This window comes from Aplidium turbinatum, chromosome 5 (genome assembly GCF_918807975.1).
Source record: "Aplidium turbinatum chromosome 5, kaAplTurb1.1, whole genome shotgun sequence".
NCBI classification, from domain to species: domain Eukaryota; kingdom Metazoa; phylum Chordata; class Ascidiacea; order Aplousobranchia; family Polyclinidae; genus Aplidium; species Aplidium turbinatum.
The window spans coordinates 4,953,690-4,963,715 of NC_137476.1; the positions used below are offsets into that span (position 1 = coordinate 4,953,690).

General features: G+C 39.2%; 1 protein-coding gene across 1 annotated transcript; it reads right to left on the reverse strand.

Moving 5' to 3' along the window:
* Nucleotides 1-2,371: 2,371 nt before the first annotated feature.
* LOC145770865 (uncharacterized) lies at nucleotides 2,372-7,288 on the reverse strand. The gene is made up of 5 exons (XM_082582608.1): nucleotides 5,575-7,288; nucleotides 4,694-4,860; nucleotides 4,198-4,360; nucleotides 3,182-3,915; nucleotides 2,372-2,575 (listed from the first exon to the last, which is right to left on the reverse strand). Exons 1-5 carry the CDS (start codon nucleotides 7,286-7,288, stop codon nucleotides 2,372-2,374), a joined length of 2,982 nt encoding a protein of 993 aa, XP_082438734.1.
* Nucleotides 7,289-10,026: the final 2,738 nt, after the last annotated feature.

Sequence of the window (10,026 nt, forward strand, 5' to 3'; positions counted from 1 at the left end):
ATGAACAATTTCAGGAATCTTTGGAAAATGACACAATTTGATTTGAATCAACAGTTCTTAGAAAAGAAAACTCATTTGACGATATGATAATGAATCGCTAATCAGATATTATTTTATTTTTAAAAACTTGTTTCCACTTTTGGTGACATTGTTCAATTGAGGTTTTGATTGGTCAATATATTTAGGCAGGTCGCTTCCGTGTGCATAACTACAGATATCACAGAGAACGATTCAGAGTTGCCGTTTAACTATTGTGTCAATTTAAAAATACTTAATGTCATTGAAGACAAAACATTGATAAGAGAAATGTTAAATTTTCAACCAAAGAAGAGAAGAAAGGAGGGACATTTTAGCCTGCAATCTTTAAAATACTGCTGTTTAAGAATACAAAAACCTATTTTTTTTAATTTAACTCAAAATTAGGGGAAAAACACAATATCAAACGAAACAAAATCATTTTTCTTTGTTTTAAGGTAACCTCAAACCGGCAGAAAAAAGCCTTCTGATGAAGTACAAAACTTTTCATTTCTAGAGAAGCGCTGCAATAAAGAAGAGCTGGTTAAATTAATAATACAAATCAATTAAGAATGACATCCACCTTTCAGTACCACTGCGATTTCAATGTTGTTTGGAAAACAAGTTTTAGGTGAAATTTTATTCTTATTCTCTAGTGCAGAGATGGCCAAATAATTTTGGCCATGATCCACTACCGCCAAATCTGACAACTTAGAAATCCACAATGAGCTGAAGATGTGCACTTTTCCTTTTGCATCGTACAAAAATCATGCAATTATTTGTGTAGGCTACATCTAAAACAAGGCATTGCTGACAGCCATTTCTGCTGTGAATTGTAGGTGTTGGCAAGCGAGGCAATTTTTTGTTTTCTGGCACAAGAACTAGGCCGATAAAACCCCCATTAAATTTTTTGTGATAAGAAAGAAAATGTCGTTTGATGTTTTGATTTTTGATCAAACTCAACGTCGCATCACACAATAAGCAATTGGGAATTGGGATGATTGCTGGGGTTGAGTACAAACAAGTATTCCTCAGTCCAGTCAGTGTTGAACTATCTGTTCTCTGCATCAATTTTACGCTTTTTACTGTTACTTGCCATGTCGATAGTTTTCTAAAAGTTCTGTACAGGAAACAAGATGGCGCTCTCAAAATAGTCTCTACGTTTGTACAGTTTGTTTATAAAAGCCAGGGATTCATACTATGAATCCCTGATAAAAGCCTTAAAAATATATGTAGGCATTATAGACTAAAAGAAAAAATTTAAACAAATTTTAAAATAAATACTTTGAAGTTTTTTTGAGAACCAACTTGAAAGATCCACAAAAAAAGTTGAAAAGATCCGAAACCGGATCGCAATCCGCCATTTGGCCATGCCTGAAGTGTTTCCATCAAAAATCTGTATATAAAAACATTTTTTTTTTTCGGTTTAAATTGGCAAGTAGCGAAAGTAGGCTACGACTGAAGCAAATGTAGCACCGTTATGCTACTGCTATATTGAGAAAAATGTGACATTGCTATTGCGGCTGTAGATCTCTCTCTGTAGGTATTATAGCTGATACAGCCCTCGATGTACAATGATGTTCCAGTTTGATTGATCTCGTGTGTCTTGCCAAAATTTAGTAGGGATTTTGATATGTGGTTGAAAATTGTGCAAAAATGTGAATCTTTGAGCTCCTCTTGACCGTTTTCCTAGTATTTTTCCACTTAAAGATAAATCTTTAAGTTCGCCTTCCCTTATGATGTGACCCAAGAACTTCAGCTGCCGCATTTCTAAAGATCTCATTAGTTGCTGCTCCTGGCCCATCTGTTAGAGAACTGCTCTGTTGGTTCGAAAAGCTGTCCATGGGATTTTAAAAATTCTTCGGTAAAACCACATTTCTGCAGCTTCAAGCTTTTTTTGGCTTTTTGCCGTTAGCGTCCAGGTTTCACATCCATACATCAAAATTGACCAAACAAACCATTTTAACAAACGAATTTTTGAGGTTTTGGAGAGCTTTCGATAGATTTTTGCCATGGTGTTGAAACTTGACTTTGATAATGCAATGCGTCGTCTGATTTCTTCTTCACATCTGGTGCTTGGATTCAGTATTGAGCCCAAATAATTGAATTTTTGAACCTGTTCAATTTTGTTATCATTGCAGTAAACGCAAATTGTTGGTTCAGGAAGATGTTTCGAGGCTGCCAGAGTTTTGGTTTTGTTAATGTTTATTTTTAGTGCATATTTTTCACTAGATGTTTGAACTGGATCTAGTAATATTTGCAAACCACATTGTGACGTTGCAAGCAAAACTGTGTCATCTGCATTTCGAATGTTATTTATAAGTTTTCCGTTTATATTAATTCCTTCATCAATTTCTTACAGTTCTCTAAGGTTGAGTTCACCGTACAAATTGAAGAGATCTGGGCTCATGACACAGCCGTGTCGAACACCTCTTGATATTTCCATCCATTCAGTGATTCCATCGGGAAGCATGACAGCGGCTTGCTGCTTGTAGTATAGATTGTGTATCATACAAAAATCTTTATCATCAATCCCAATTCGTTTTAGTGATAAAAGAAGCTGGAAATGGCGTACTTTATCGAAAGCTTTCTGATAATCTATGAAACATAGAAATACATTTTGTTGGTGTTGAATTGAACGTTCACACAGCATGCGAACTACAAAAATTGCATTTCTGGTTCCACTGTCAGGCATGAATCCGTATTGGCAATGTTGTGTTCTTAGCTCATTCAATCAGAGTCATACTGGAATTCTGTTTTATTATAAAATTGCACAACCAAGATATAGTGTGAAACCTGCAAAGTAAGCCCAAAACGAGAAGTGCCAATTAACAAAAGCAGGCGGATGTATACTGAGCAAAAGAGAAGACCTGAGGGAAACGAAAACAAAGTACATCGTTTCAATGCAAATAAACTAAAATACATAACACCTCCCCAATAAAATTTATGACCACCCATAACGAAGAGGTGGTTGGCGTCTTCTCTTTGATCGCCTTAATGTTTGTTCTTGATGCGATGACGATGATGGATCGTCGGTCGCTATCGGCGTCGATAAATCCTCGGTCGCAATCGGCGTCGATGAATCCTCGGTCGCAATCGGCGTCGATGAATCCTCGGTCGCTGTCGGCGTCGATGAATCCTCGGTCGCAATCGGCGTCGATGGAACTGGAAACTCGTCAGCTGTCGATGACGACGTGAAGGTAGTCTCCCCTGGGTCCCCGTCTTCCGGCGAGATGTAACGCGGACGTAGCTGGTTGATATGGCGTCTCCATATTGGACCTCGAGGGTCCACTCGAACCTGCAAACTACGACTCCCGTGTCGCTTCACCACGACGGCAGGAACCCACCGAGGGCTTCGGCTTTGCCTGGAACCAAAGTATAAAGCATAACAAGGATCACCAACATCGAAGTTAATTGTTTTCCGGTTTTGTTTCCGAGGCGAAGGACTCGTCGATGGTTTCGTGATCTGAGCTGAGGAAGGAAGTAAAATATCTAATTTAGTACGTAGTTGTCGGTGGTTTAATAACTCACTAGGAGAGTAACCACTGGCATTAGGCGTACGGCGAAACTGCATCAAGAATTGAGTGGTGGCACTTTTAGGCGGTAACGACGATTTTCTCAACGCCTGCTTGAAAGTGCGCACCAAACGCTCGGCAGCACCATTCGTAGCTGGATGGTATGGTGCTCCAGTGATGTGGACTATACCCCTAGCTTTACAATAATTCTTGAAGTCTTCTGAAGAAAACGTAGTCGCATTGTCTGAGACAATGGAGTGGGGGTATCCAAAATGGGCAAAATCCTGCTCTAAAAAATCAATAGTAGCAGACGTCGATACGGAAGAAGTTGGGTGAATAGAAGGATACTTACTATAAGCATCGGTAACAATAAGCCAATTAGAACCTAAAAAATTAATAGCGTGATCGACATGAATTCGACTCCAAGGCTTCTCTGGAGCTATCCATGGGTGGATAGGAGCCTTGCTTGGTGCAGCTTGATGCTCACCACATGTAGTACATGTTCGGCAGAGGTCGACAATGTCCGCATCGATATTGGGCCAGTAGACTGCTGTCCTGGCCAGCTGTTTCATTCGCTGCATGCCGAAATGACCTTCGTGTAAAAGAGAAAGAATATCATTGCGGAGTTTAAAAGGAATAACTACTCTAGAACCATATAATAAACAACCATAACATGTTGTTAGAGAATCAGCAACTCTTCTAAACTGTTCTATTGGATCGTTAGAGTTTGATTTCGCAGGCCATCCTTCTTGTGTAAAGCGAATGATTTTAGACAAGACTGGATCCTTGGAAGTTTCCTTGCGCAAAGTAGAAGAATCGGAATGACTAACCTGCGAATCCAACGTATCAATTGCGCAGACAATATCAACATCATCTGCACTTTCCTCCCCATCAAAAATTGTGTCATCGTTGGACGGAAGACGGCTCAAGGCGTCAGCATTTTGGTGATGTGTTGTTTTGCGATACTCTATAGTATAACTAAATTGACTCAAAAACAACGCCCAGCGTGCTAACCGGTTAGCCGCCAGCGAAGGGGTAGGTTTATCTGGACCAAAAAGTGAAAGTAAAGGCTTATGATCCGTTACCAAAATAAAATTCCTACCGTAGAGGTATTGATAAAATTTCTTCAAAGCGAAGATGATAGACAAAGCCTCCTTATGGACTTGGCTGTAGTTTCTTTGAGCCTTCGTCAAGATTTTCGACACATTGGCTATTGGCCTCTCGCTTCCGTCCGGGGAGCGGTGAAACAGTGTGGCGCTAATGCCCACGCTTGAAGCGTCGCATGCAATTCCTAAAGGAAGCAACGGGTTAAAGTGTGCGAGAACATCGTCTGCGGAAAGAAACGTTTTTAATTTTGCAAAAGCGCATTTTTCTTTATGTTCCCAGCTCCAAGGAACACCACTCTTGGTTAAATGATATAACGGTTGCGCTACCGTAGAAAATTCTGGGGGCATAAACTTAGAATAAAATTGAACCGACCCCAGAAAAGAACGTAAGGTACCAGCATTGGAAGGAGCAGGCATGTTCAGTACTGCATCGACTTTAGGACCCTTTGAAATCCCCTGTTTAGAAAGAACATGACCTAAGTACTCGACATTTGCCTGGGCAAATCTACATTTTTCCTTCCTACATCTAAGACCTTTCGAAGATAAACGATCGAGTAGTCGTTTAAGGTTCTGGAAATGCTCTTCCGCTGTAGCTCCACTTATCAAAATGTCATCCAGGTACACTGCTACACCTGGAAGGTCACTAGTTAAATCATCCATTATCTTTTGGAAATGGCCTGGGGCAGAAGAGATGCCAAACGGCATAACATTTTGCAATAAAACCCCTCTATGGGTACTTAATGCCAATATTTTTCGACTCTTTGGACCTAACCTAATCTGGTTATAAGCATCTGCCAGGTCAATCTTAGTGAATCCGTGGCCACCCCCTAGTTTACGCATTAAATCCTCTGGAAGAGGCAAAGGGTGCCTGTGAGTTTTAAGTTGTGGATTAACCGTCGAAGAATAGTCACCACAAACCCTTAATTTGGATTTCTTACCTTCGGTAGAAGCCTTGCGAACTGGTACAACAGGAGTTCCCCAGTCGCAAAATTGTACAGGTGTCCAGATACCTTTTTCTATGCCGGCGTCATAGGCAAGAGCTAAGTCTTCTTGAATGGCGAAAGGCACTGGTCTGGGCTTTGAAAACACTGGTTTACAATCAGAGTTAAACTCAATCTCTAATTCGTAATCCTGAAGACAACCTAACTCAGGTTTAAATAAGTCTTCGTATTGGTCACATAACTCGGAACATGATTTTTGCAAGTTAAAATCTATGTCGTTGTGACGATGAATAGCATGTAAAGATGAAGAAAAGAACTTATCTACCGAAATATCTAGTGCTTGAATAGCATCACGCCCTAATAAGTTAAGATTAGGGATTTCACATACCATAAATTGAACTGTGGTCGTCTTTCCCGATTTGTTGCAGCTCACCTCGGCAGTGAAAGATCCAATAATAGGCATCGAGTGCTTACTTGCCGACTGAAAATGTAGCTGCGGAGTCTGCAGGATAGGTTTGCCTAGCTGCGACCAAACTTTAGAAGAGATGAAATTTCCCCCTGTAGCTGTATCAAGTTCCATTAAGACGGGAAAAGACTTAATAAAAATTTGAACCTCGAGTTTAGGAACTTTACTCGACGAATTATGAACAGTATTTACCTCCTGTATGCAGTTGACCTTAGAAGAATGAACTTGAGCGGCTGTTTTACGACATGCGGATTGTACATGCCCTGTAAGTTTACAGAAATGACAGACCGCATTTTTAAATCTGCAGTTGTTAGCAAGGTGATTAGAGTTACCACATCGATAGCATTTACTTTGCTTGTTCGCATTAGCACTGGCCACTGTAGCTTTCTTGAAAGAATATCGTCTATCGGTGCCTTTAACTTTATGTACCACCGACGGTTCAGTGCCAAACACCGTCTCCTTAGCCACTTTGGCAGCGTCTTCAGTTTCTATGGCTATTTCAAGAGCACGTGAAAAAGTAAGATCATCAGGTTTAATTTTAAAGAGAGCTTTAAGAACTGCTTCGTTTCCTACCGAGCACATAAAACAAGTACGCAAAGCTTCATCTAAAGGATTAGTAATAGAAGAAAAGTCGCACGTGGCAGCGGCTTGCCTTATTCGTGCACCCAATTCTGGAACAGTCTCACCTGGTTTCCGCTTCAAGTTGCTCCAGAAGCGAAATCGTTCACGAATAACGAAGCGCTTAGGGTCGAACTGTGCCTTCATGTAATTAGAAATTTCCTCCATTGTAAGTTCATTGATTGGCTTTGCTGTAGACTCTTGTGCGGCCAGATTGAGGATCATCTTGTAGATGCTGGCTGACTGGTTAGTGAGGAAAACTTGAGCCTTCTTATCATCAGGAACGGACTGTGCTTTTACAAATGTGCAAAAACGTGACCAATAATCAGTCCAAAGTTCTAAAGTTGAATCAAACTCACAAAATTTTGGAATGGCTTGAAATAATCGATTCTGGTTTTCTGATTCGCATGGAATTTTGAGGGCTGAAATTAACTCCTTCAATTGTTCTTCATGATGACGTTCTTGCTGTTGCATTTGTTGTCGTGCCTGTTCTTCTTGCTGTTGCCTTTGTTGTCGCGCCTGTTCTTCTTGTTGCTGCCTTTGTTGTCGCGCCTGTTCTTCTTGTTGCTGCATTTGTTGTCGCATATGTTCTAGCTGCGACTGCATTAATTCAACCACTTTTTCCATATTGTAAATAATTTAAAAAAAACTAGAACTTGTAGAAAGTAAAACTCGTAGGGACTAAGACTGAACACTTCTGCGTACCACTGTAAGTTTCTCGTTCAGACGTTCAGCATCCCATCTTCGTCGCCAAATAACTCTGTTGTGTTCTTAGCTCATTCAATCAGAGTCATACTGGAATTCTGTTTTATTATAAAATTGCACAACCAAGATATAGTGTGAAACCTGCAAAGTAAGCCCAAAACGAGAAGTGCCAATTAACAAAAGCAGGCGGATGTATACTAAGCAAAAGAGAAGACCTGAGGGAAACGAAAACAAAGTACATCGTTTCAATGCAAATAAACTAAAATACATAACAGGCAAGCAATAAACAGGCAATAACATAACATAACATAACATAATAACAAGCATAACAGGCAATTCTTTTGATTCTATTTGAATAAGACCTTCTGATGATCCGTTAGGTGAAACAATTTGTAAAGGCTTCAGATAGTAATAACTACATTTGATTTAATTCGCTCTGCTTTGCCTTTTTGCTTGGCATTGAGCACTTTTTGTAGTATTAATAGTTTTCATTGTTTTTAACAGGCAAGCAGATATTTCCGGTAAAATCTTTCTTCGTATTGTTTGGAGGACAATTTTCAAGAGCAGTTTTAATGCATGTGACAGTGAAGTTATCGTTCTGTGATTTCCACACTCAAGTGTGATTGTGTTTTTCGGAAGAGCAATAAAAGGAGATTTCAGCATATCCTTAGGTAACTCACCACTTTCATAAATGGTAGCCTAATGAGATTCCACAACAAGTTTATTCCATCTTCTTTCAAGGCAATCAACATTTCTACCACAATTTAATCTGGGCCTGCTGCTTTGCCGGTTTTCGAAGTATCTAAAGCCCATTGTACTTCTTCCTTTAATATTGGTGGTCCAGTTTCACAATTAATCATATTATTATCAATATCTTCTCTGTCATCTTGAAAAAGGGTAATAGCCTAATGTACTCTTCCCAACGTTTCTTCACATCTTTCGGTTCATAGAGAATTTTGCCATCAGAAGATCGATTGCACTTCGAGGTTAATACAGGACCGCTTTTGGATATAAAACGTATTTCCTTGAACAGTTCCTTCGGCCTGATGTCTTTGAGCCTTTCAATTTTTTCACACTTTTCTTCTAACCATCGTTCTTTTGCAGATTTGCACTTTTGCCGCTGTAGATACTCTGACTAAAATAAATCATCGCTACCATTATATACTTAAAAAGTAGTGTGCCAGTGTCCACGTCTGAATGTATGTCAAATTATGGTGATTATCTTGTAAGATACAATAGATCTAATTTTTCATTCATACACACAGATGAGTAGAGACAGACATATAGCCTACAGTACTAATTTAATGAACGAAAAAGGGATTTATCCGCTGGCATTGAGAACAGGGTGTCGTTGGTTTGAATCTCCATCCTCGGACTGAAAAAGCTAAGAATAAAGATTCAGACCAACGACCAATATAATATGTGATTGTGAACTAGGATAGCCTATGGCGATTACCGAAAATTTATTGAAATAATGAGAGTCAAAAACGTAATCAACACCATGACAATGTATGTAGCCTATTATTATATATACACTTATACAGTACCGGTAACAGTAGCCTAATGTATAACAGGCATTGTTGGCCGTTGTTAGGTTTTATATTCAACATTGTTAGAGTTAATAAAAATTGAAATGCACTGTCGGTCAGATAATTCAACGCTTGACAATTAGGCTAAATCTTAACTTGGTTGGGTAAAAAAACTGTAAAAGTATCAGACCGATGCCAATGCAAAACCAACAACTCAACCCAGAGATGTTCGTGTCGAAGCAACAACTTAACCTGCACCGACTTGTGTCTGTGTGGGACAGACTGCGAAAATGACGTTGACTGTAATGCTGGAAATGAGACTCAGGACAGTGATGACGAAATGTGAAATAACAACTGTTCAGTGTGGTAGTGTTTGTATGGGTGTAGTGATGTAGCCTACATTGGTAGTGGCATGATGAAAATGATCCTCGCTATTAGACTATGCAGATATTGTAAATAACTAGGCTACAGCTGTTAGAAAATTGAATTGTTTTTCTGTTGTCTTAAAAATATGACAGTGGTGTACACGCTTGCTTCTAATGAATTTTTTAGTCAGCATAACTTAGCACTAGCATGTTGAATGAAGTTTATATCTCAACTAGTAAGTAGTAATATAACCAAATATAATTTCGATGGCCATTTTGAAAACCAATATGGCGGATAATTGCAAAGTGATTTACGCTAGGTATCTAGGTATGCTTGTAATGGATTCCTTGACCTTTAAAGAATAGGATTAGCATGTTTGATGAAGTTTCTAAGTTTATTAGGAGCCGAGATAGAACAAAACATATATTTTGCGGCAGCCATTTTGAAAATTCAAAATGGCGGCCATGCGGACATCTCTGCAAATGTAATCAACTTTTTCGGACTCCTCGTGGCCTCAGGTTTCATAAAATGTATAGGTTTGCTAATCTCCCAAAATTTTGAACGAAACTCTTTTAATTGACATAGTAAACCTGACTATATGCTCCTCAAGGTGGAAATCAATGTGATATTCAAATAGGGTCAATCTAATCCAGGAAACATCATTTCAAATAATAAAGAGCCCAAAATGAGGCTACCAAATTCATGTTCAGCAAACGTTTTGAAAGCTATACTTTTTTCGTCTTAAGTAATACTTAATGGCAGTCT

What these genes read in the sequence shown, in the direction of transcription:
- LOC145770865 (XM_082582608.1), bottom strand. Translation starts at nt 7,288, where the DNA reads ATGGAAAAAGTGGTTGAATTAATGCAGTCGCAGCTAGAACATATGCGA. An exon ending in TCGCAAGGCTTCTACCGAAG is followed by an intron (nt 4,861 to 5,574) that starts GTAAGAAATCCA and finishes TTCTTTCCGCAG; the next exon opens with ACGATGTTCTCGCACACTTT. An exon ending in CTCAAAGAAACTACAGCCAA is followed by an intron (nt 4,361 to 4,693) that starts GTCCATAAGGAG and finishes TTGGATTCGCAG; the next exon opens with GTTAGTCATTCCGATTCTTC.